Raw genomic sequence first — 27,194 nt, 5'->3', positions numbered from 1 at the left:
TAAGAAGAAAGACTTTATTTCAAACAGGTTCAGTGGTATGTGTGCTACAGCAAAGGCTGGTTGTAGCAAACCATTTCATTTCAAACCTGCACTGATGTATAAATTAGAAATTATTTGGGAATGATTAATTTCTGGTAAAATGTAGATTCAATCCACCATTATGCCAATTTTTACATTTACTGTAGAGGCTATTTTAGTACTAGAGGTTAAATTTTCATCACCAAAAAATGAGAATAACCTTACAGCTACTACTAAGGTAATGAGTTCCCCAGTAATGCTTTGAAAATATACCCCTAGGTTATTAAGAGAAATTCCGACTTCATCCTAATGTATTATTTAACTGGAATTCTTCAGTCATCATCTACTGTTGGCTTGATTGTCACTCCTCTTCTTATTTGACCCCAACCAATTAAACTGCAAAATGAAAATAAAAGAAATCGTGAGTTTTATATCCATTTCATTATCATTACTACACAATCTTATAAGACATAACTGGTTCTACTTGCCTATCTGCTAAATTTGAATTTGTTCCCAAAACCTGCTTCTCCATAAAGCAAGCTTACACTATCGTCTTAGATTCTTATACCCTGAGAGATGGGCTATAGCCAGAATGAATGATAGGAAAAGGAAACAAAAAGTTGCTACTATAAATATGCTTGTCTTCATTCTATCAAAATACAGCGACCCCTTAAGAACTGCCAAAGAGCCCTCCAGTCCGCCTAAGGAACCATGCCGACACACAAACCACCTCAGTCTGATTTTTTAAAAAAATGTCATTCTCTATACTTTTCTCCTTGAAAAATGCTTTTCTACCATTCACGGGACTCCAATAGATCATAATGGCTTTACCATGACCTCAGCTGGTAAAGGAAATTAAGAACAGCAGGACTGCATAGTCTATAGGCAGCTTACTCTCAACAGCAGAGGGACCTCCACTCCCTCTTCCAACGTCTGCTCTAATTGATGCCCAGGCTGGATTGCTACCTTAACTGTAGCTTCTAGAACAAAATTTACCTAAACATGGGTTAAAACCACAATTCTAAAGAATGTAAGGATCATTCAGAAGCTCTCATTTCTTTTAACAATTTTAACATACTTGCTAATTTTTAAGGAAAGTCTAAAATTTCATATGGATAGAATCTTCTCATAATTTTAATGGGCAGACTCAAAAAGATCGTGTGTTTTAAAATCTGTTCTAATCAAGGAAATGTCCCATCCTAACTGAGAATAATACATTCCATGTTGAGAGTTTTTGAAAGTTTATTATTTAAGCCTACTTTAAAATAGCCAGCCCTGGTGGTCTAGTGGTTAAGATTCGGTGCTCTCACTGCCACAGCCTGGGTTTGTTTCCTGATCAGGGAACCATGCATCTGTCAGTTATCATACTGTGGCGGCTGCATGTTGCTGCGATGCTGAGCACTATGCCACTGGTATTGCAAATACCAGCAGCGTCATCCATGGTGGACAGGTGTCAGCAGAGCTTCCCGATTAAGAAAGACTAGAAGGAAGGACCTGGCCACCCACTTCTGAAAAAACTGGCCAAGAAAACCCAATGAATAGCAGCAGAGCATTGGCTGATATAGCGCTGGAAGGTGAGAGGATGGTGCAAAAGACCAGGCAGGGTTCTGCTCTGCTGTACACAGGGTCACCAGGAGTTGGAATCAACTCGACAGCACTAACAACAATTTTAAAACACACTGGAAATTAGTATGTCTATAACAGCAAATAGTATAATCACACAAAAGAGTAAAATCAAGCGGGCATAAATTACCACAAAGCAGGATTATTTACTTAAAAGACAATAAAAAATTTAACTCTATCTAAATAATGCAGATCTTCTGAATAAGGATGAGAGACCATCACAGGGCACAGTATCAGGGAAACCTTAATAAGGTTGGTTAGGTAGTGAGGGAAAAAACCAGAGAGCCAAGGGTGATTTGAATAATTATGGGGACAATCAGGACACAGAATAGTCTACTTTAGAGGGCTTATATGAGACAAAGCAGGAGGAAATGTAAAAGGCACTGAAGCAGGCTTCCAGAAAGGTCCTGAATATCAGAAAGTAGTGAGAAGCTACTAGAAATTATTGAGCACATTAACAATGTTCTAGATAAAAATGTTTTAGGAAGATTAATTTTGACTGAGCTCTTAAGTAACAGAGAGGCAACTAGGAATCTTTTGCAATAACTTCTGGGTGTGAAAGGATGGTGGTATGGGCTATGATAAGGTCACACAGAATAGAAAGAAAAGGGTCAATTCAGTAACTAACCAGGGAAAGAGCAAAGAGTCACGAGTCAAAGCTATGTGTACGTTTCCTAGCTGTATCCACTGAAAGGGGCTAGACGAATTAGTACCTTAGGAGTAATGGGCACACCCAGCACCCAGATCTTCATTTCTAAATACCATTTCCCTCTAAAAGGAACCAGGGTTCCTTGGAGAAATGGCCAATTCTAAACTGGAGCAGGGGAGGGACAAGACGACTCTGGAAGATCTTGTGTCAGAAAATAAGGAACTATTCAAAAAAAAATGATGGGGACATGTCAAAAGGACAGAGGAGCCTGCTTGCAGGGTCTCTACTGGATAAATCCTGGACAATTTGGGCATCGAAATAAGTAAGGACAGTAATGAATCATAACCTATTGAATAAAGTACTCCGTGAGTCCATATTCTAACTAGATAAGTAAATAATGGGAAAGAAAGAATGTCAAATGATAAATGAGTGGTGGAGTTGGGGGGAGGGATCACCATTTTGCAATCACTATAGCCAAGCTCAATTCACATAAGAATCATCAGTGGATGCTAAATCCAGGGAGGGTGGGATTTGATGAGAAGCAGGGTATTTGCATAGTCTCAAAGAGTCTCCCACGGAATGCTTATTAGTTGCAAGGGTTAAAAAAAAGTAACCACGTAGTGAAGAAACTAGACAACACCTTGACTGCAGGATCAAAATTAACCTCAACAAGGAGCAGTCAAATATCATGTGCCTCTGGCTGTGATTCCCTGAGGAGACATCACCACCTGCAGCAGCATTTCAACCAAGACTACATAACCCAAATCTAATCTTAGGAAGCATCGGGTAAACCCAAATCGAGGAAGAGTCTATAAAGTAACTAGCTTGTATTCTTCAAAATTGTCAAGTAAGACAAAGAAAGGCTGTGGAAGTTCCAGATTAGAGATCAAAGAGACATGAAAACTAAATGCAATACATGATCCTAAACTGGAGGGACACAGAGGACATTATTGGGACAAGCGATAAAACTGGAAAATGGACTATGGATGTCAGTATTTTATCAATGTTAAACCTCTTTTGTTTTTTTGAGGAAGATTAGCCCTGAGCTAACATCCGTGCCCATCTTCCTCTACTTTCCATGCGAGACGCCTACCACAGCATGGCTTTTGCCAAGCGGTGCCATGTCCGTACCTGGGATCTGAACAGGCGAACCCCGGGCTGCCGAGAAGTGGAACGTGTGAACTTAACCGCTGCACCACCGGGCCAGCCCCAATGTCAAACTTCTTGAAGTGGTCATATAAACAACATCCTTGTTTTTAGAAAATATACACTCGAGGTCAGCCTGGTAGTGCAGTGGTTAAGTTCGCATGTTTCACTTTGGCGGCCCAGGGCTCCCCAGTTCGGATCCCAGGTGTGGACCTACACACCACTTGTCAAGCCATGCTGTGGCGGGCATCCCACATATAAAGTAGAGGAAGATGGGCAGGATGTTAGCTCAAGGCCAGTCTTCCTCAGCAAAAAGAGAAGCCTTGGTGGCAGATGTTAGCTCAGGGCTAATCTTCCTCAAAAAAAAGAAAGAAAAAAATATATACACTGAAGTATTTATTAAGAGATCAAGGGGCACGATACATACAACCTACTCCTCAAATGGTTCAGAAAAAAGCTTATAGACACACAAATACATTGTGTATTTGGGAAAAGGAAATACAGGAGTTCTGTGTGCATTTCTTGTAATTTTTCTGTTAGGTTTGAGATTATTTCCAAATAAGTTTTAAAAAGCCAAAGGCAAAGGAAATATTGAACCCAAATTCATTAGTTTTTGCATAGGTTGTGTCTATCACAAATCAGGACTAGAAATACAGATTTCAAAGTCATCCAAATAAATAGCTGAGAGTTAAAGCCACAATAACTGTTGCAGTCAAGGAAAACTGCGTGTACACCCGCCAAGAACTTAAGGAAAAGATGTCTTTTTTATTAGACAGTGACAAACGCTAATAAACTTACCGCCAATGTTTCTCAACTCTTCGGCTAAGGGCAATTTTTTCTCCTACTTCTGTGCACACAGGATTAGTCAAAACGATTTTGCCCAAATCGGCCTTGACTGCACTAACTCTTCCTCCTGTCGACAGGGATCCTATGTTTACCATGAGCACTTCATTCTTAGATAGCTTTTGCACCTAGGGAAATAAATTAGGGAAAAATAAACCCCAAAATCAAGAAAATGCCTTCCAAATATGACTGCTTATTTTCCTACATCCTTGCCAAAACAAGATGTCAGCAATTTTCCATCTCTGCCAATCTAATCTGAGACTTTAAAAAAAACCATCTGGATAACAGGAATATCATGTCATTGTCATACGTGACATACTTCCCCGTTTTGTTTTACTTTAAACTGATTGCCATGTACAAGTTCTCAATTTTTACGAAATCAAATTTATTCACCTTCTCTTCTTAATCCCATATTAACTGTAAAAGAATGAACGTCTAAACTGGTCTTAACATCACTGTTACTTTTGTTGAAACATGAATTACAGAAAGCACCTACCTTTGCTGCTTTCTTGTCTCCCTCAGTGCGTACACCTAGAAGCCGTCTCAGCAGGAAATAGGAGATTTCCAACTCGGTGAAGATTTCAGGTAAAGCTCCAACTGCACCAAGTACCTGCCCCACCATTCTGTCAGCCCGGCACAAAGTGGGGTCAATTTTTGTTCCAACTCCTGATATAAAATAAGATATATATAGTCCAAGTTTTTATTTCCTATAAACTTGTTTACCCAAAAACTTGGTCAAACAAGTACCGCATATACCTATACAGTTTAATACACACTTAAATTTTCATACTCATGTAATAGCTCCACAGGTGTGACAAAATACCTGTTTCATCTGAAAAAACTGAACTGTAAACTCATGGGTTAGTTGGGCATCCGAGAACAAAAAGATTCTCTTGACTTAAATTCTACATAAAGGGCAAACTGAGATAACAGCCTGACTCAAAAATGAGTCTGCATATCCTCAATAAAAGTTGAAAAGATACAAAATTCACAATGAGTAGTTTGCAGAATATTTGCCTGGCATTTCTCCCCGGAAGGCTGATCAAAAAGATAGCTTAAAGACTTCATATATGATTCCTGGGATCCGTTTCAAACTATTTTAGCTATGTGTCTTTCAAGGGGGAGAGAGGAGAAGATATAAAAATGAAGCAAGATTGGTAAAGTATTGATAACTGTTGAAGCTGAGTGGTGGCTACATGAGGATTATCATTACACTATTCTCTCTCTGAAAAGTTCCGTAGTTAAATTAAAAAAAAAAAACTTCCACATTTCCAGAGTTTCCTTGTTGAAAATAAAAAAAAGGTAAAATCATATACAGTAAACTTTAAATTACAGGCTACAATAGAGAGATGAATTACACAACCAAAAACCACAGAACCAAAAGACAAACACCTTTTTCACCAAATATTTCCTTCTTTAATCCAAAATACAATGCCTCTAATTCTCACTACTAAATCTTGCCTTTTTCTGGGTATCTGGTAATACGCTAAGTTGTAAGGGACAAGAAAATTCATAAATTATCTCAGTAATTCCTACACAACAGAAGCTATCTTTTTATTCCCAGCTCAGTGTAAACATGAGCCTGACATGATTCAACTGACATTTGTGGGTAACTTTCCATTTGCAAAATATACATAAAAAACAACTACTTTCTAACCCCAAACTGTGTAGACACACGCGCACACACACACAAAAAGTACAGTTAGGTATTTGCAACGCTAGGTCATAAAACTTATTTTGTTATTGCTAAAAAGGAGCTACTCTATATACTAAACCAAAACGTATTCTTCCTTATGCTTAAAAATAATTTTTACAGGGGCCGGCCCCGTGGCCGAGTGATTAAGCTCACATGCTCCGCTTCGGCAGCCCAGGGTTTCGCCAGTTCAGATCCTGGGCGCGGACATGGCACTGCTCGTCAGGCTACGTTGAGGTGGTGTCCCACATGCCACAACTAGAAGGACCCACAACTAAAATATACAACTATGTACAGGGGGGATTCGGGGAGAAAAAGTGCAAAAAAAAAAAAAAAGGTTGGCAACAATTGTTAGCTCAGGTGCCAATCTTTAAAAAAAAATTTTTTTACAAACACATGAAACCATTTTATGACCTAAAATCAACAGTTTAACCATACGCATGTTCCCCTACTCTGCTCAATTATTAAAATATCCAACTAAAAATCTAGGGGCCAGCTCCACGGCCAAGTGGTTAAGTTCATGCACTCCACTTCGGTGGCCCAGGGTTCGCCAGTTTGGATCCTGGGCACCGATCTGGCCATGCTGTGGCGGCATCCCACATAGAAGAACTAGAAGGACTTACAACTTGGATATACAACTATGTACTGGGGCTTTGGAGAGGGAAAAAAAATCTACAATATATCTTTTTGGGTAATCCATTTCCCATGAAAAGTACCATGAACATACACAAATTAAAAGCACAGGGACGAGAGGAAAATCCTTACCAATAAGACCTCCTGGAGCAGCATACTGAAGATCATTATGTTCTGCGAAGAGGGATACAATTTTGGAAAAGATTGGTTTACACATGAGCTTTCCTTCGCTATCTTTGGAAACAATACCAGGTCTGACTTCTATTTCCTGGCCCACCTGTAAAAATATCAATTAGTAATTAGAATTACTGTGGGACAACACAATTTCCATTTACATACAAAAAGTCCTAAGAGGAAAACGATAAAACTGAAAAGGCAACCTTTTCTCTATTTCAAAGAGCACTATTAAAAAAAAAAAGATGTGGAAGACATCTTCAAAACCAGAACCATCCAACTGTTTCCAACTACCTACCACACAAGCCTATCATCATATAAAATGTGTTGCATACTCATAAAGAACCTATAGTTAGGGATAAGACACATTCAAAAGACATAACAGTAAACAAAGAAATCTCTATCAATTATAGACACCATGAAAAAATTTTATTTTTCAATTTGGAGTGTCCATACTGTTTTCCTGATTAAGACAAGGGAAAAACAAACAAAACAGAAACACAACAAGAAAACCCAGTTTACCTTTAATACTCCTTTTAGAATACTGCCACCAGCTACACCCCCCTTAAGGTCATCAACTTCACAGCCAGGTTTGTTGACATCAAAGGATCTAATAACTAAAAGAAAACAAAACAAATTAAAGCCAATTCTGTTCATTTTAACGTTAAAAGAAATATCATTGTCTAAGTTAACTTTTCTAAAATAGTAGACACACAAGATTTACACCATAGGAGTGACTTTGCAACAAAATCTAGTATTATTACTCCAGCTAGGTTTACTGCAGCCTTACGATGGAAAAAAGTAGAAATAACTTAAAAGTTCATTGATAGGATTATGGTACATTCATATTATGGAGTAACATGCAGCTATTTAAAAATAATGTTAGAGCCATATGTAATGATCTGGAAGGATAACCCTCATACACTGTTAAGAAAAAAAATAAAACCAGTTACAAAAATAATATGCATGGTATGATCCCACTTCCACAAAGAAAAAGTAAAACAAGAAATATGTACATGTTTATACATGATGATATGAACAAAGAGAAAGGTGTGGGAATAATACACACCATCTGCTAACTTTGGTTACTTCACGGCTAAGGGGGTAAAAGTTGGAGACGGAGAGATTGTGGACTTTTTCTTCATATACCTCTATATTATACGACTTGTGAAATAAAAATTTAGTTTTCAAACTACAAAACAACTATAGGACTAGGTGACCCACACTTAGGTCCTGAGAGCAGTGACCCTTAACAATGGGTACGCATCACAATCACCCAAGAGAACACTTCCCACAACACACAGGAGGCCCCGGGGGGAAGACTCAGAGGGGCTCAAATGTCTGTTTTGAAAAGGCTCCTACATCTCTGTGTAGGAACCACAAGCTTAGATGATCAAATTATACCATTATTGGTACTATGAACTCAAATAAAAGTGAAAGGGACATGAAAATCTTCATTAATGGTACAATGAAATCATTTGTATGGAAGTTTTACCATCCTGTTCCTGAATAAAGCATTATAATTCCATGGAAAATACTGTATCACTCCATCTTGATCACACAATATACCATATACTGAGCACAAAAAGGTTACACGTTCCTTCTGTATTCAGGACTCTGTCCCTCATCCAGTAATGCAATCTAGCAGTCCATACAATCTCAGAATTAATCTATTTCAAAAAAATTTTTATGCAGATCGTAATTTATTACGATCTTTTCAGACAGAGGAAAAATTAATAAACACCCTTAAAGGGGAATCACCAATGTGGAAAAGATCAAATTAAGAGTTAAAGACAAATCCTATCACTTACCAATAAGTCGAGGTTCGGAAGTAAAGTCTCTTGGGGGTACTGGAATTTTCTTTACTATGTACTCACAGACAACTTCAATATTGTATTTCAACTGAGCAGAAATTGGAATAATAGGAGCGCCTTCTGCTACTGTACCTATACGACACATTCAGAAAGATCAAAATTCTTCAGTTTTATACAACTTGTTCTATACATACTACATAAAATAGTTAAGATTACTAAAATAGATGCCTAAACATACCTACACAAATGCCATGAACAGGGAGAAAGTGATAATTCTGTTTAGAAAGGTGGCAGTATTCTACAGATGTTTTTACTCCTGATAATGAATACTATTCCCATTAAGGAAAAAGATTCTAAAATATATTAATAGATATATTTAATACACTAAAATGATGAAACTGTTAAAAGGAATAAAACACTAACACTCCTGGGAATGAGCACTTTACTAGTTGAAAGATTTCTAATAACGTGCAATTAACCTCCCAATAAATGTCAAGATAAAATTACAGACTCTTTGTTAATCAAAAACTGCTGGCACATATAATATTTGCTCCTTATTAATTACATGTCAAACAGGCTGGTCAAAGAAATGGACCAAACATAATTAGATTTTAATCAAAATGACTTATTCTTTTTTGTTATGATAGAACTGGGTTCACAAGAAGTCAACCTTTCCAACAAGAAAACAAGGTTAAGAGAATCAGATGTCAACAATACGATGTGTCATGTCTTCCCAGAAATGAAAAACACAACGCTGCTAGAGAAAAGGATACTATGAAGATTAAATAAATCACTTTCAGTTCCAATTCTTTTTTTTAAAGATTGGCACCTGAGCTAACAACTGTTGCCAATCTTTTTTTGTCCCCTCTGCTTTTTCTCCCCCAATCCCCACAGTACATAGCTGTATACCTTAGCTGCAGGTCCTTCTAGTTGTGGCATGTGGGATGCTGCCTCAACATGGCCTGATGAGCAGTGCCATGTCCGCGCCCAGGATCCGAACTGGCGAAACCATGGGCCGCCAAATGCGGAGCGCACGAACTTAACCACTCGGCCACGGGGGCAGCCCCTCAGTTCCAATTTTCAAAGTAGCTACTCAGTAAGAATAAACGGTGTAATGCTTAATTTTTTAAAAAATACGCTTTTGTTCATTTTACCATCACTGAGGAGGACTTTTTTTAATGTGATTGATAGTTTCCAAAATACAAATTCAATTCTAACTTTCAGCTGGCAAAAATGTACTTTAGTTTACCAAATTCAGAAACACAGATTTCACTAGCTCTATCAGGTGGCTAATAAGTAGTAGGTAGAGAAAAATAAGGCTTAAGACCTATAAGTTTAGCCTGTTTTAGATAATCTATTATGTTAAAAGTTAATTTAACATCTGGTATCTGCATTAAATGCCTCTCAAAGTGACTCACAGATTTATTAGATACTATGGCTTCTTACCTTGTACAAATGCAAGGATCTGTTCATATTGTTCTTTAGCCTGGCTTTCTTTTACCAAATCAATTTTATTTTGTAGAATCAAAATATGCTTCAGTTTCATGATTTCTATAGCAGCCAGGTGTTCAGAAGTCTGAGGTTGAGGACAAGACTCATTACCAGCTGGATGATGAAGCATAAAAAAGACGCATGAGAATTAGCTAGAAATATTTGCCAGAATAGGCAAATCCATAGGAGACAGAGAGCAGATTAGTGGTTGCCAGGGGCTGGGGGGAAAGGGGAATATAGGGCGACTGCTTAATGGGCATGGGGTTTCCTTTTGGAGTGATGAAAATGTTCCGGAACTAGATAGTGGTGATGCTTACACAACACTGTGAATATATTTAATGTCACTGAATTGTACACTTTAAATGGCTAAAATGGTAATTTTATGTGTGTTTTACTACCAAAAAAAAAAAAAAATTAGCTGGCATCCAATAAAAGAAACATTTGAATGCCCTAGCCCTATTCGAGGCAAAAGTCGTGGATATCATGGGCAAGCATCCACGTTTTCCCCTGCTTCACCCTCTGTGCCTGCATTCATTGGAGCCTCCCATCCCTGCTCCTAAGCAACATGCTTGGAATCAACAAGTTTGGCATCTCAGAGCCTGCCCTCAGTTTTTGCTCAGGCATAAGGTACAGTCCCTGGCTCTATCCAGTCTTAGAGATGTTCTCGTCCAGTCAAGCTCCTGAGAGGCAGAGTAATTAAGAGGGAAAGACACAATATAGTCTATGAATTTCAACTATGATCAGAGGCTACTCCCTAACAAAGGCAGGGAAGGACATAACTGTGAGGATAACCAACAGTGTATTATAAAGAAATAGGCATCTTTTGGGGGCACCCCAACGATCCTCCTCTCCAAGTGGTAATATTCAGGTGACCTGTACTATATCCACTTGGCATCCTTTTAAAAACTATATCCCATAGCAACGAAATCTTCCAACAGCTCACATAAGGAAGGTAGCACAACCCTAGCCTTGAAACCCTCAATTCAGGTCTAGACTTCAGTACTTAATATGAATGAGATCTGCATCTCAACAAAACCATTATACATCAATGTTGCAGCAAACAACTCAGAGACAAAAAAAACCATCCACGTACTTTTACATGTAAATATATAATTAAAATAATAAAATCATTTCATGTGAACTAAGTGGGGAAAATGCACTACTGACTTTTTAAAATATATACTACAATAAGAATTCTCACAAGACGTCAGCCCTAGGTCTATCTGGTAGGCAGGGATGTCATCCTGCACGACATGTTAGTTCCCATTCATTTGACCCTTCGGTAACGGATATGGCCCTTAAAGGCCTTAGTTCTCCCTCTAAATGTTCCATCTTGGATTTGCTCCACATTGATTTGTCCAAACCAATTCTGATGTATTTACCTATCAACAGAAGAGCCGCATCCATTACTGCTGCACCGTTCAGCATAGTAGCCATCAAAATATCGTGGCCAGGACAGTCAACAAAGGAAACATGTCTAACAATTGAGAAATAACAATCAGTCCTAAGATCAATCTACACTTCAACATGCAAGTTATAGATTTCCTAAAATTAAATCACTTTAAATAGGGCCCACCCCTGTGGCCGAGTGGTTAAAGTTCTGCATGTTCTGCTTTGGCGGCCTGGGGTTCATGGATTGGGATCCTGGGCACGGATCTGCTCCACTCTCCAGCCACGCTGTGGAGGTATCCCACATACAAAAAAATAGAGGAGGATTGGCACAGATGTTAGCTCAGGGCTAATCTTCCTCAAGCAAAAAAAAAAAAAAGAGGAGGATTGGTAACAGAGGTTAGCTCAAGGCAACTCTTCCTCAGGAAAAAGAAAAATCACTTTAAATATAGAACATGAATATTACACATGAATATGGAAAAAGAATATGGAAATAATTCTTATCGTTGTAAAGTCAAGCAGTTACAGGATTTGGTGTTTCTAGACCTTGGAAATAAGATTAGCTTCTGGCTGAGAGTAAAATCACTGCAGATCATTACAAAGCTATGAAATTAGCTATGTGTAGAAATAAGTAAAGAGAGAGACACTCCCAAACCCAATCAAAATGAATATGGTGTAGAATATAGTACAGAGCGTATGTTGGGAATATCACTGATTTGAAAGCTAAAACAGTGTTAACAGAATGACCATTGCATCTGAAAAAATAATTTGCCAAAAATTTCTCTAGCACCTTGAAAAGCTGAAATTGCCAATCTGAAGTGGAGATGGCACACTATTTAAACAGAAACACGCTACTCATTCACAATCTTTATTTTTAAAAATTTTATGCTCACATCGTCATGATCTAAAACGGGTCAGCGAACTGGCCGACTGCCATACCGATTCATGTACATCACGTCTGCTTTCATAGCAAAAGAGCAGAGATAACCTATGGCCTGCAAAGCAGAAGATATTTACTATCTGGCCCTTTACAGAAAAAGTTTCCTGACCCTTGATCAGGGCCAGAACTGGAGTGAGGCAAGTGAAGTACCTGCCTCAGGTACAAAATTTAAGGGGATGCCAAAAACTTTGGTAATCAAAACAAATAATATTTATTTTTTTTGAAAAAATCAAAATTAATGCAAAAAAAGTCCATGATGAACAAAATATCAAAATTTTACATGAAAAAAGGATCAGTAACAATGTCATATCAAGCCAAAAACAAAACAAAAAAACACCGATAATGAAGCAAAAGAAAAAAAAAATCAGTAATTTGAGCCTTTTTTTAAAAAAAAAAAGATACTCTGTTTATGACAATTTCTTTGCATTAATTTCAAAAAACATTACATTAAAATACTATTTATCTAGATTACTGAGCTCTTTTTTAGCATTCCCCTCCTCTTAAATTTTGGGCCTCACTCACCTCTCCCTAGTTCCAGCTCTGCCCCAGATCTAAAATTTCATTGTGGGGCATCTCCAAGCCCTGTAAACATCACTAGGTGGCTATCAGGATCCTCTGATAAAGAACCAGGATATATAATCATATTCAGAAAACAGATGGGTAACAAGCTCATGTATTTAAGAGAGGTAATTAAGAACGGCTTTGTTCCTCCCCTACCTAAGAAATAGAAATAAAAGAAATCTATTTAAAAATTTTAAAGAAATTTAGGAAGCCTGGCAAAAAGAATCCCTTAAATTCAATGAATTGTGTTTCCCTCCATTTCATTCTGCTTATGTGATACTTTTCCTGTGGAGAACTTGCATGTAAGTAACTTACGTTTAAAAACTTGACTTTTCAAAATTATTGTCATTATGGTCAATAAAAACACAAAATAATGGAAAAACAACAAAACCATTCAGCAATCAGGTTCACTATTTAATATCTCAAAAAACACAAATCCTAAGACAATAAAACAGGAAGTATAAAATGTTTTTAGCACAGAAGAGGTCACCTGACTAATCTGAAGTTCCCTTTGGTCCCTGGAATGTCTGTAGGAAACTCATCGGGTGTACTACTTCCACAGGATCTGTAACATTCTGGCCGAGGACAACTTGGGTCATCAAGTTTATAAATCTGAAAGTTCCAATGCAAAAAGACTTAGATTCCTTATCTGCATGTTCAACAATTAAAGTTAGTTTCTAGTTCCACAGTACACAGCTCACCTTAGCATTAGCATATCCAAGTTTGATTGTAATGTTTCTTTCTAGTTCATTTTTGAACCTGACAGTGTGAACTCCAGAAATAGCTTTTACAACTGTGGATTTGCCATGAGCTACATGACCAATTGTACCTGTAGACAAAGTACAAAAAATTAATTCATGTGTATTCGATTACATCAAATATTTTTTCTAATAGTGTTAGACTAGAAAACCTAAAGCCGTAACTCACTGTAAATATCAATGTAAAACTAACAGTGACTTCAATTTTTCCTCCTACACATCCTTTTCTACTAAAAACTTATCCTGATACAGGACTAAAGAGAACTTTCTATGTAACTGACAACCTTGTTTAAAAACCATACTCACCAAAATAAAAGCTATTCATCTTATGTTTTTAATCAAAGACTACATTCATTTAAAATAAACACTCTATAAAAATTACATAAAATCTTATATATTAAGAAACTTTCCAGCATTTCCAGAGAGAAGTAAATAGTATGATGAGCTCTAACACAACAAAAAGGAATCCATGAAAACAAAACAACCCAGGCTTAATCACAGTAATGCTGCCAAGGGCAGTATAAATCTTCTAACTTTTTAAGAGCCTCATGGTAGAGCCTTACTTTTAACTAGGTTTTACTGTGCTATTTGTACAGTCTCCCAAAATTCACACTCAGTCAACATAACTTCTTCTCTAAAGTTCTAGATGCCAATTAAGGCAAAAAAAGATTCTTCTTAACAGCATATATAGCAAATAAAACTTTCATAAACTCTGCCCTTGCAATAATCCTGTGTGGCAAGTACAGCCGAATTTTCACCCCTTCCTTAAAGTGCTTATGCTATTAAACTTTTCATAAGTCTGTCTTATATCTTTTCTTCTCTTCTAGTCTGTAAGCTAAGCATGGGAAACGTGCTTCCCCTAAAATCGAGCAGGTGCTTTGCTCACAAAGGCTCAACATCTATTTCTTGAACATCTGCATCCTCATATAATTCAGGTCATCACACAAAGAGAGGTTAAAATTACTCGTCGGAGATTAACCAAGTCAGGCCTCCAAGTTATTCTCAACTTACCTATATTAATTGTGGCTTGTCTGCTGATAACTTCGTGTGAAAGTGGCGTCAACTTGGTAACATCCTGTAATCAAACATATTATTTTTATTTTAAATCGCTATACATAACACAAATCACAACTTTCACTTTGACTATATTTGCCACCTACAGCTCGCCACCATGTGAACAGTTCTCGTCTACTTCTAAAGCGCTTTTCCTGTATAAGTCATCTTGTATTGTACCCTGATGATTGGGAGGCCCTACGAGTCCGTCACCGTCATACAAGACTACACCTCCGCTCACTGGGGGAGATGTGGAGGCCCGAAGCCCCCCAACCTTGACAGCATTAGCACTGAGAACAGTATAGACATTCCCCTCCCAGACCTTCAGAAGTGAAAACCTTAACGACATTTAACATTATGACTTTCCAGGTGAATCCTTCGGGGTCTCGAGGTCTCACGATCTCACATCCCCATGCCCAGCCGAGGTGCAGGCGGCGGCATGAACGCTGCTTAGGGCGCCGGGGCTCCCTAACTATGCTCCCGACAGCCCGGCACTGCCTCGTCTCAATGCCTCCCGGGAAGCTGGGTCATCCCCACTCCTGAGCTCACTCCGCATCCTCCCAGAGCGAAACTTTACCAAGGTGGCGAGATCCTGACGAGAAAGATGCGGCTGCCCTAGAGTCACTCCAGCCTCGCCCCCAGCCATCTTGCACGGAGAGGAAGGAAGTCGCCCCGGCTGCTGCCTGACTGTACGCAGGCCCCCTTGTGCAGGGCGGGGACGCGGAGGCGGGCAGGCTAAGGCTCAGGCCTGGGAAAGGAGGGTGATCGGTGCAGCAGGGGCCTCACTCCTTGGACGTCTCTCCGCTTGGGTTTTGTGCTGTGCCTGCCGGCAGTCTGACTAAAAATCACGAGGCAAAGTTTCGGGATCCATTTGGTGCAGACCTGTTGGCTATTTATGCAGGCAACGCTGAGGGCAGCCCCATCAAAGGCCCCTTGCTCGGCGGATGATGCAACCGACGCGCGCGCCGGCGAGGGAGAAACCATTTCCGTTTCCCGCGGGGATGGCCGAGAGAGTTTCCGGGAACCTGGGAACCTTACGTGAGATGTGAGGACAGACAGTGGGAATGTGTTTCTTTACCCATACCCATAATTTAATAAAGCGAGGTCGGCTCGGGGTCCGGCCCGCCCGTGACGTGACTTCTGGCCGGGAGGAGGCCGCGCGGAGGCCGCGCTTTGAGCTGGCCACGCTCACGGCGCGGTGCGTCACCTGATGGGCGGCGGGGAGGGCGCCGTCGAGCGGAGGTTTGGTGACGTGCTCAGCGACCCAGGCAGGGCTGGCAAAAGCAGAGTCCCGAACTTGTTCTCAGAGGTTGCTAGAGCCAGAGAGGTGGTCCGTGGTGGCGCTAAACTGCATTCAGAATGCAGTTAGCATAGGATGGAAGCTAGATGTCGTAAGAGAGCCCAGAGAGATTTTTTAAAAAGCCGAGCCAAGAAAACCCACTTTAGTGTTTAATACTAGCTCGGTATTTTAAAATGTAAAGGTTTTTGAGACTTTAACCCTTTTTTCATCGTGTGTTAAAAAGAAATCGAGTAATTTTTATTTCTCCCCATGCATTTCTATACTTTACAAATTTTCTATCATGAACAGGTATTCATTTCTAGCCAGAAAAAAATGTAAGCAGAGGTGAATACGAATTTAGGTTACCTGTGTTCATTGAATACTTAATATTAAAATGAAAACATGTTTTCTATCACATAAATTTAGGTACAATAGTTAAAATAGGAAGGTATGTTTTCAATAAATGCATTCATTGGTTAAGTGATGGTAGAAACTGTACAATATATTGTATTTGGGTGCGGGCATTTAGTTCCTAAATTTAGGAACTTATAAATTTATAAGTTTATACATTTAGAATTCATCTTACATTCTAAATATTTATACCAGCTAATTCAGAAAACCCATTGAGTTGATAAAAATGTTGTGGAATTAGTGGTGATGGTTGCACTACTTTGTGAATATACTAAAGACCAATGAATTGTATAGTTTAAAAGGGTGAATCTTATGGTATGTGAATTATAGCTCAATCAAAAAATAAAATTTATTGATAATAAATAGAACACAATATACTTCATCGTCAGAAACTTTTATGGAAGTGGAAACATCACAGAAAATGTTCTTAATAGTAGTTAAATATTGGCACCGACTTAACAAGTATTAACTTTATTTAATCCTCACAACAATCTGATGAGGTATCCACTATTATTCCCATTTTACAAGTGAAGGAACTGAGTCCTAAAAAGATTAGATAACATGCCCACAATTCCACAGCTAAGTAGCAGAGCTGGAATTCATAGGCAATTACAAGTATACTCTTTTCTAAAAATCGGCTTTATGGAGGTAAAATTTGCACACCATAAAATTCACGTGTTTTAAGTTTACAGTTCAATGATGTTTAATAAATTTAGAGTGGTGCAACCATCACTACAATCTAGATTTTGAATATTTCCATCACCCCAAAGAGATCCCTTGTGTCCATTTGCAGTCAATCCACGTTTCCATCTTTGGACCCAGGCAACCACTAATGGTCTGTCTCTATAGATTTGCCTTTTCTGGATATTTTATATAAATGGAATCATACAATATGTGGTCTTTTGCATCTGGCTTTGCTCACTTAGCATCATGGTTTTGAGGTTCATCCATGTTGTAGCATTTATCAGTAGTAGTTCATTCCTTTTTATTGCTGAATGTAATTCTATTGTATGAACCTATCACATTTTGTTGATCCATTCACCAGTTGATGGGTATTTGGATTGTTTCCACTGTTTGGCTATTGTGAATAATACTGCTATGAACATTCGTGTACAACTTTTTGTTATTGTGAATAATGCTGCTATGAACATTTATGTACATGTTTTTATAAAAATATGTTTCCATTTCTCTTGGTAAATACCTAGTTGTGCAATTGGTGTGTCCTATGGTAAATCTATATTTAACCTTTTGAGGAACAGCCAAACTTTTCCAAAATGGCTGCACCATTTTACATTCCCCCCAGCAATGTCTGAGGGCTCCAGTTTCTCCACACCCTCACCAGCACTTGATATTGTCTCTTCTTTTTATTATAGACACTTTAGTAGATGTTGTTTTAATTTGCATTTCTCTAATGGCTAGTGATGTTGAGCATCTTTTCATGTAGTATTTATTAGCCATTCATATCTCCTCTTTGGTAAAATAGTTGAACTTTTTTTTTTTTTTTTTTTGGTGAGGAAGACTGACCCTGAGCTAACATCTGTTGCCAATCTTCCCCTTTTTGCTTGAGGAAGATTGTCACTGAGCTAACATCTGTGCCAATCTTCCTATATTTTATGTGGGATGCTGCCACAGCATGGCTTGACAAGTGGTGCTAGGTCTGAGCCTAGGATCCAAACCTGCAAACCCTGGGCCGCCGAAGCAGAGCATGTGAACTTCACCACTATGCCACTGGAACAGCCCATTTATCTTCTTATTATTGAGTTGCAAGAGTTCTTTATATATTCTGGATACAAGTCTTTATCAGATACATGATTTGCAAATGTTTTCTCCCAGTCTGTAGCCTATCTTTTCATTTTCTTTTTTTTTGAAATTAATAATACATTTTATTCAACCCAAGAAATCAAAAATATTAATATGTATACAATATAAATTATTATGAGATATTTTACATTCTTTTTAATTTTTGAAATCTATTGTATATTTTACACTTATGGCATATTTCAATTCAGAGTGGGTACATTTCAGGTGCCCAGTAGCCACATGTGACTAGTGGCTACCAGATTGGATAGTGCAGATCTAAAGATTTGATCTGACTTAGGTTTGAGTCTTTGTCAAGAATAGTTCATAGGTGGTGCTGTGAACTTTATATTGCATTACAATAGGAGAGAAATAATGTCTGGGACTTTTTTGTGTATGATGTCAAGATTGGTGCAAAGGTTCAGGTATTGTCAGCCTGATCATTCAGTCCCCCACTAGCTTTTCACCTAATGGTTTTAATTATCACTGATAATTGCCTGCATTCATATTTCATTAATGATTGAAAATGGTGATGGTGTAATTCTATCATTACTTCTGCATCTAATAGCTGAACTGTTCTATAAAGTAAAATCTTGCCTCATCAATCGTTTGGTTACTTTTCTATTAGAGTACTTTCTATCATAGTTATACTTTTTGTTGTTAATTTTTAACTTGATTGAATAGTAGTCAGAAAATGTGACTATATGGTACAGTTTTTGAAATCTGTTGAATCTTGCTTTATGGCCTACCGTGTAGTCAGTTTTCAACAACATTTCACATGTGTTTGAACAGAATGTGTATTCTCCAGTGGTTTGGTGCATGTTCTAAATATCATAAAATAAAAGTTGTTAATTATATCATTCAAGTTTTTTTTTTTTATTAAGATTATGATAGATTACAACCTTGTGAGATTTCAGTTGTACATTATTGTTAGTAATGTTGTGGGTACACCACTTCACCCTTTGTGTCTTTTCATTTTCTTAATGGTGTCTTTGAAGAGCAAAAGTTTTTAACTTTGATGAAGTCCAATTTTTTCTTCTTTTATGAATCATGCTTTTGGTGTCATATTTAAGAATACTTTGCCTAACCCAAGGTCACAAAGATTTACCCCTCTGTTTTCTTCTTAAAGGTTTATAGTTTTAGCTCTTACATTTAGGTCTATGATCTATTTTGAGTTAATTTTTGTGTACACTGTGAGGTAAGGGTTTAACTCCATCTTTTTGTATGTGGATAGCCAATTGTCCCAGCATTATTTGTTGAAAAGACAATCCTTTCCCTATTGAATTGCCTTGGCACCTTTGTCAAAAATAAATTGACCATAAAAGGGTTTATTTCTGGATTCTCAGTTCTGTTCCATTGATCTATATGTCTAGCTTTGTGGCGGTACCACACTGTCTTGATTTTTGTAGTTTCAGTACAGTTTGAAATGGGAAAGTGTAAATCCTTTTACTATGTTCCTTTTCAAAATTGTTTTGGCTCTTCTAGAACCTTTGCATTTCCATATAAATTTTACAATCAGCTTGTCAATTTCTGCAAAAAATAAGCCAACTGGGTTTTAATAGGGATTGTTTTGAATCTGTAGATCAATATGAGGAGAATCACCATTTGACAACATTAAGACTTCCAATCCCAGAGGGTCATCCTGCCTCACCTATGCTTAGCATTCCAACGCCCCTCACCAAAACAGTGCCGCTCTTCTCCAGAGCCGCTGGACAGCATGAAGCTCAGCCAGCCTTTCAGCCTGGCCTGGGCCCCATTGTTCACATGTGCTTCCCCTGCTTCCACTTCAGCTACCCCCGCCCCAAGCTGAGGCGGCCAGAGCTGACTTACCTAAAGTCCCTCTTTGCCCTGTATCCACAAAGACATTTTGTCCCGAGAGAGCTACGCGATCACTGTTTTTTTAAGAACTTAGTTTTAGAACCAATAAATAACCTCAGAGCCTAGATTCAATCCCGTCTCTATCCTTAACCACAGTCCCCAAACCCTAAAGCTCTGCTTCTGGCAACGGTAATCACCGGAGGCTTTTTTTTTTTTTTCACTTCTTTCATTGAGCAAACACCATATAGCAGCTCTTCATGGCTCCCACCCACCTCAACTCTGGCGCTCACACTCAGGATGTGTGTGTGTTTTCGTGCACATCTACTGAAATGCAGTACTTATGAATATGTGGCTTGTATCTTGAGGCTTCTAAAGTATAGTGTTGCTTTTCATTGCTTCATAAAGAACATAAAAATGATTAACTTGGGGGTAATCTGTTCTTTTTAACATTTTCATTTACAAGGGGGCATTGTCTACATTGTGTTTCAAAGTAAATATATTCCATGAAAATGGTGACATTCATCTTTTATTGATAGTGGATGTTTAACAACTTACAGTACTTTCCTATCTGGCTTAGCATACCACGCTCTTTGTTTTGCTCTTATTATACTGGCTACTCCTTTTCTGTCTCCTTGACAGTACTCTATCTTCTCCCGAATGACTCCCTAATACTGGCGTGCGTGCCCAGTCCTTGCTCTACTTACACTCAGCCCCTTGGTAATCTCCTAAACACCTCACAAATATGTGGCTTGCATGTCGAGGCTTCTGAAGCACAGTATTATTTTTCATTGGTTCATGAGGAGCACAAAAATGATTAACTTTTAAAAAATTTGCTCTTTTTAACGTTTTCATTTTCAAGGGGGCATTGTTTACACTGTATTTCAAGGTAAATATATTCAGTAAAAATAGTGACATTCACTGCATCTTTTATTGATGGTGGATATTTAGCAATTTACAGTACCTGTCTCTCCACCTGGTAGCATACCACACTCTGGGCTCCTAGACCAGTGCCTATGTTCTCCTGGACGGCTCCCTGCCTTTGGCCACCCCAGGGCCAATCCCTGCACCTTCTCCTTTCTCCCCCACCTGCTTCAAACCTGCTCCTCTTGAAGTTGCCCCATCTCAGGAAATGACATTTCCATTCTTCCAGTCACTCAGGCCAGAAACTTTGGTGACATCCTTGACTGCTCTTTTTCTTTTATCCCTACATCCAGGAAATCCTGTGGGCTCTACTTTCAGGCTATTTGCAGAGTCTGGCCTCCATTCCATTGTCAGAATAGTCTCCTTACCCACCTCCCTACTTCCATGTTTGTCCACCTAAATTCTTTTTTTTTTTTTTTTTAAGCAGTACGAGCAGTCTCATACTGTGATTTTTTTTTTTAAAGATTTTTTTATTTTTTCCTCTTTCTCCCCTAAGCCCCGGTACATAGTTGTATATTCTTCGTTGTGGGTCCTTCTAGTTGTGGTATGTGGGACGCTGCCTCAGCGTGGTTTGATGAGCAGTGCCATGTCCGCGCCCAGGATTCGAACCAACGAAACACTGGGCCGCCTGCAGCGGAGCGCGCGAACTTAACCACTCGGCCACGGGGCCAGCCCCCTAAATTCTTTTTTTTAACAGCCCATTTTATTTTTTATTTTTTCTGTTATCTTTCCAGTGTTTTTTCTTTCAGTTTGAGATATATTTGACATACAAGCACTGTATAAATTTATGGTGTACAGCATAATGACTTGACATATATATTGTGAAATGATTACCACAATAAGTTTAGTTAACATCATTCATCTCATACAGATACCAAAAAAAAAAAAGAGAAAAAAAGAATAAGTGTTTTTTGGGGCCGGCCCCGTGGCCGAGTGGTTAAGTTCGCGAGCTCTGCTTCGACGGCCCAGGGTTTCCCCGATTCGCATCCTGGGTGTGGATGTGGCACCGCTCATCAGGCCATGCTGAGGTGGCGTCCCACATGCCACAACTAGAAGGACCCACAACTAAAATATACAACTATGTACCAGGGGGCTTTGGGGAGAAAAAGGAAAAATAAAATCTTAAAAATAATTTTTTTTAATTAAAAAAAAAAGAATGTGTTTTTTTCCTTGTGATGAGAACTTTTAGGATTTACTCTCAGCAACTTTCAAATATACCATACAGCAGTGTTAACTACAGTCATTGTGTTGTACATTACATTATGCCTAAGTTCTATTTACACAGGAGCCTGAGTGTTAAACATATTGCTCCTCTTCTCAAAAGCTTCCAGAGGTTCCCAGTTTCTCCAAGGCCAGAGACCTTACAATGGCCTAGTCTGTCATCTCCTTTCAAGTCATGGCTCAAATGACACTTCCTACCCTGATCATCTCGGTTAAAACTGGAAGATCCTTCCCCCTCGACAATCCTAATCTCTACCCTGCTCTATTATTTCCCATAGCACTTGTCACATTCTAACAGATCATATAATCTGCTTATTTATTTTGTTTATTACCTGACTTATGTAATCTAGAAGAGGGCAAGGATTTTGATATGTTTTGGTCACTGATAGATCCCCAGTGCTTAGAACAGGACTTGGCACATAGTGGGCACTCATATTTATGGCATGAATAAGTAAGTTAGTATAGTAGATTGCAAATGAACAATTTATGGAATTAAGTAGGAGTGCAAAAATGCAACAATGTGAAGATCATTTAATATGTTAATCCGTGTCATAACGTGGTAGAGTGGAAAGAACATGGGGTGAGAGGCAGCACAGCAGGGAAGAAGGCCTGACTGCCATGGCCTATCCTCACAGCCTTCCTGATTTTTGCTGCTTTTCCTTCTCCTCTTGTGTCCTACAGCACACCCCTACTAAATTATCAGCACTTCTCTAAAGGTCTGGAAAGCACTGCCTGGAAAGCACTGCCCTGTGGCTGTCCTTTATTCTCTTCTTTGTCCTTCTCCTTCCTCCCTTTGTACTGAACTTAGAGATCATTGCCTCTGAGAAGCCTTGCTTGAACCTCCCAGATTACATCCCCCTCTTTGTGCTCACTCACACAGCACCCCATGTTGTCTAAACCTGTCACAATGTGTTGGGGACTCTGAGACCAAACCTGAATGTTTCTGAACCCTTGTTGGCTGGCTGCAGGCGCAAAGCACTTATTCTAACAACTGCCAGCAGAGAATTGCTTGCTAGGGCTTTAAGGATGGAGGTGAAATATGAAGCAGTATTTGGTTCCAGGAAGAATCACATTGTTGAATCCTCTTGGTCATATAGATGTGTCAAGTTATCAATTCATTTTCCTTGAGGTAGCTCCCCACATTGGTGAAATGACACAAATGTAATAACACGAATGTAAATACTTCAGACACACTCTGTTTCCTGGGGGGAGTGCCCTTTGAAAGGTTTTTTGTTTGTTTTTGCACCCACATCCCTTTTGGATGTTTAAGGATTTGGTATTCTCCTAGCTGGGCCAAGGGGATGTGTTTGGGGACTCATGAGATTCAGAAAGAGAGGGGATGGGAGAAGCAATTGATATGCTTAGGAAAGGGTTCCCACCAAATGACTACAGATCTGAACTAGAGATGGCCACAGCAGACATCCCTGTGTAGGGATCTCTAAAAGCCATGACCTGTTTAAAGAAATTGAAGTTTCCTTGTCATAGCTTTAGGTTTTTGCTTTGCTAGACAAGTGGAGGGAGAGTCAAGTTTGTGAGTCGGGAAGTACAGAGAGAGCTAGAGAAATGTGGAGAGGTGGTGACAGACCAGAAGGCCAGAGGTAATAGGAGAGAAGCTATGAGGAGCCATTCCAAGGGACAGGTGACCAGCAATAACCAAGATGCGTAAGCATTAGCTAGAATCCTCTAACATTCTTGAAGACACCGATTTCCTATTTGTCATGCCCCATAAAGGTTCAAGGTATTCTATTTGGCTTTTAAAACAATGAACTTGGAAGGCTGGAAAATTTGGGGACCCTCAGATTGCATTTTGAAGGCTCCATCTGTGATAGGGACTAGGAAATAATGCTTAGGACAACAGCCACCATCCTGTTAGAATGTGTCAGTGTACAGGTCTCGGTGTGGACCTGCAGAAGTTGGTACTGATTTGAGGGATACTGGTGGACCCTGAGGGACTGAGATGGACTGGACCCCACAAGATGCCTTAAAAACGCTGAACAGCTATAGAGCAATTGGCAAAACAATTTTCAAGAGGAGAGAGAATGCATATACAGCTTTATCAGAGTTTGCTGAAGATTATATATATATATATATATATATATATTATTTTTTCCTGAGGAAGATTTGCCCTGAGCTAATATCTGTGCCAATCTTCCTCTATTTTGTATGTGGGTCGCTGCCACGGCATAGCTGCTGGGAGCCGTGTAGGTCAACGCCTGAGAACCGAACCCGGGCCACTGAGGTTGGTGTGCCAACCTTAACCACTAGGCCACGGGCCGGCCCCAAGATAAAACTCTGATTCCCAGAGATTGCAGTGGGGACTAGTTGCATGAAAAGTGATTACCAAGATAATTACTGCAGACTCTGGATTTCTGAAAAGCCTCAACTTCTTTAAAAAAGGGGGGCGGGGAAGGGAGAAGAGAGTATATACAGTATCCCAAATCCTCAGAACCCTGGGTAGGAACTTCCTTCCAACTCCACTCCACTCCCAGTCCCAAGCCTCTAGCAGGTCTCTGGACATCTTGGACTGCTATATTGTGAATTTGAGGACTGTATTCTCAAATACTTAAGCTAGAGGGCTAGGAAAAGACAGCTTTCATTTGCTTTGTGGGGTTCTACCAGTATGAAAGGATGCTCTCAAGGTATTTAGGAGTTCCCATTACTTTCTAGGAATTGGTAGGAAAAGTAATTGAAGACAGGAATTACCTGGAGGAGTTAGTTTATTTAAATGATGTGGTTTTAGTTTGCTTGGTCTTGGAGAAGCACAATGCTTCTTACTGTACTAGACCCTTCTATAAGACTCCTTTTTTTAAAATGAGAGTGAAAGAGGCATCAGTGATTAAAGATAACTTCTTTTTCAAGGGTGGGGCTCTACATAGTAAATATATAGATTGGCGGAAAGACACAGCCTAGTTTCAGAAACAGTAAAGTTTCCCCAAAAAAGTACACTTTGGACAGAATGAAATGTCACGAGACCATGGAATATCAGACAAGGGGGGTAAGCATCACACTGCTCATGACATCACTCATATAGGTATATGTCTGCTACATGGAACACAGACACATTTCAGTTCCTGCTTGAATCAGGAACAGAAGTCTCCCTCTGGACAGGTCAGTACTACATTATGCAATGTATAGCTCAAAGTGTATGTCGGCTAGCTAAAGCACAAAATACAAAATTTAGCGCTTTTAGATGTTCAGGAATAATGTATGAAAACTCAAATGTTTAAAGTTGAATGTATGCCATTTTTAAAGTTTATTTGATAGCTTATAGTTTTTTAAAGCTTGTTTTATAGTTTAAATCGGAAAAAGGAAGCTTATTTCCCTATTTCCAAAAGATTAAGGTGATTCTCTATTTTTTCCCACGAAGTTGTCTACGTCAGCAAAACAGCGCACCGTGTGCTATTTTGGCCTCTTGGGAAATATGACATGTTCAGGTTTGCTAGAAAGAGATAATGGTCGCTTTTAGCCACACAGCTCTGTAAGTTCACCGGGATATTGGTCTAGAGAGAAAATGGCGGCGGGGGGGGGTGGGGGTAGGAGAAACTCCTCAGTTTAGGATCAGAAATGGGCAACGGATGACTTAATTTAAGGTTCGTTGTAGAACTACCGGCCTCCAACTGTGTATTTCTGTCATCTACACTTTTCCCACAGAGATTTCACAACAATAAATTTGCAACAGTCCTATATTGTACTTTTATATTCTTAAATCAAGAAAAGGCGATATTTAAAAAGCATTAGCTAGAATTCCATAGCCGATTTGTTAAAAACGAACAACCACTCAAAAGATCACTACCCTCTGAACGTTCGTTCCTGCCATTTATTTTGACGCAAATAGAACAGCGTTTCTAGATCCGGCATTTCTGTGCGATGCAGACATGCCGTTTTCTACGAATTTTCCCACTTCTGGTAACTGTCTCTGCGAAACGTATTGTGCAGTAAGCCAGGTAGAACTATGACGCAATAATCCCCTGCAAGTTGCCTTACAAAAATGATGTCATTTGGCGCAGATGTAGTCATTTTTGTAACGCAGGTAGATATGGCCAAGCTCCCTCCACGTCGGCCCCGATTCCCCCACCCCCACTGTGTGCAAGATGCAAAAAGACATTTTCCGGGCTTCCTAACCCTCAACGTGTCGAGGGTGGGCGCACCGCAGTGGCTCGAGCCCACCGCTCGTGCAGACGAAGAGGGACCGCCGCGAAGGGAACAGCACAGCCCAGCGTTCCCAGCCCCGACGGCGACGCCGCGGGGGCAGGCGCCTGGGGCCCGGGCTGCAGCCCCGGCGCCAGGCCGCCCCCGTGCCTCCGCGGGGCCCGCAGCGCTGCCCGCCAGATTGTGGGGCCCCGCGGGCGTGGGACAGCCCTGCCCCCACCCCGCTCCCACACCCGCTCCCGCTCCCGCGGCGCCGGAAGTGACGCGCGCTGGCTGAAAGATGGCGGCATTGGCGTTCGACCAGGGGGAAGGTAAACACCCTCCGGGCCGCGGCCCGCCCGCGGGCCCCCTCGAGGCGCCGGTGGGGGCCGAGAGCGCCTCCCAGGCCTGCTCGCCAGCTCTCGGCTCCCCACCCCTCGCCCTCCCTACCCGCGTGGCAGCCCTCTGCGTTGCAACGACGGCGCACGGAGCCCCCTACCGGCGGGCCCCGCCTCCCTGGGCGGGCCCCGGGCGGCTCCCGCGGCCCGTAGGGGGCGCGCGGCCCGGAGCGGCCCCTGGCTCGTGGCCCCGTACGCTCCGCCCCTTGCCCGCCCCTTTCCCGCCTTCCTCCACCCCCGGCGTGGGTGATCCTGAGGCTCGGCGCGCTTCGGGGCAGAAGCCCGGAGACGCCGTCGTCGACGCCGCCACTGCCGGCGCTTCTGCCGCTGCCCGCGGCCCCCCGGCCCCTTCCCCCGCCCGCGGCCCCGAGTCGGCCCTCCCGCCGAACCCCGCCGGGCGCCGCGAGGCCCCTGGCGTTGGCAAGGCCGGGCCCAG

The 27,194-nt window shown here is 40.4% G+C and overlaps 2 protein-coding genes across 2 annotated transcripts in view; one reads left to right on the top strand and one right to left on the bottom strand.

Annotated features, from left to right (window-relative positions):
* On the bottom strand, positions 1–26,889 carry EIF2S3 (eukaryotic translation initiation factor 2 subunit gamma). Its single transcript, XM_001494201.6, has 13 exons — positions 26,811–26,889; positions 15,363–16,167; positions 14,744–14,807; positions 13,676–13,803; positions 13,465–13,586; positions 11,467–11,561; positions 10,040–10,198; positions 8,591–8,725; positions 7,302–7,396; positions 6,738–6,882; positions 4,776–4,945; positions 4,235–4,407; positions 1–414 (listed from the first exon to the last, which is right to left on the bottom strand). The coding sequence occupies exons 2-13, from the start codon at positions 15,429–15,431 to the stop codon at positions 351–353; spliced, it is 1,419 nt and encodes a 472-aa protein (XP_001494251.1). The 5' UTR covers positions 15,432–16,167; positions 26,811–26,889; the 3' UTR covers positions 1–350.
* KLHL15 (kelch like family member 15) overlaps positions 26,487–27,194 on the top strand; it is a 34,282-nt gene continuing 33,574 nt past the window's right edge. The window contains exon 1 of the mRNA XM_023633811.2: positions 26,487–26,692. The gene's annotated coding sequence lies outside the window, so the exon portion shown is untranslated. The remainder of the gene's footprint in view (positions 26,693–27,194) is intronic.

This window comes from Equus caballus, chromosome X (assembly GCF_041296265.1).
Source record: "Equus caballus isolate H_3958 breed thoroughbred chromosome X, TB-T2T, whole genome shotgun sequence".
Taxonomy (NCBI): Eukaryota; Metazoa; Chordata; class Mammalia; order Perissodactyla; family Equidae; genus Equus; species Equus caballus.
This window is presented reverse-complemented; position numbering and strand designations above follow the sequence as displayed.

Excerpts from the sequence above, each read along its gene's own strand:
- EIF2S3 (XM_001494201.6), bottom strand. The coding sequence starts at position 15,431 with ATGGCTGGGGGCGAGGCTGGAGTGACTCTAGGGCAGCCGCATCTTTCT. Across the intron at positions 11,562-13,464 it reads GGGAACTTCAGATTAGTCAG|ACATGTTTCCTTTGTTGACT; the intron begins GTGACCTCTTCT and ends CTCAATTGTTAG. Across the intron at positions 4,946-6,737 it reads TGCTCCAGGAGGTCTTATTG|GAGTTGGAACAAAAATTGAC; the intron begins GTAAGGATTTTC and ends ATTTTATATCAG.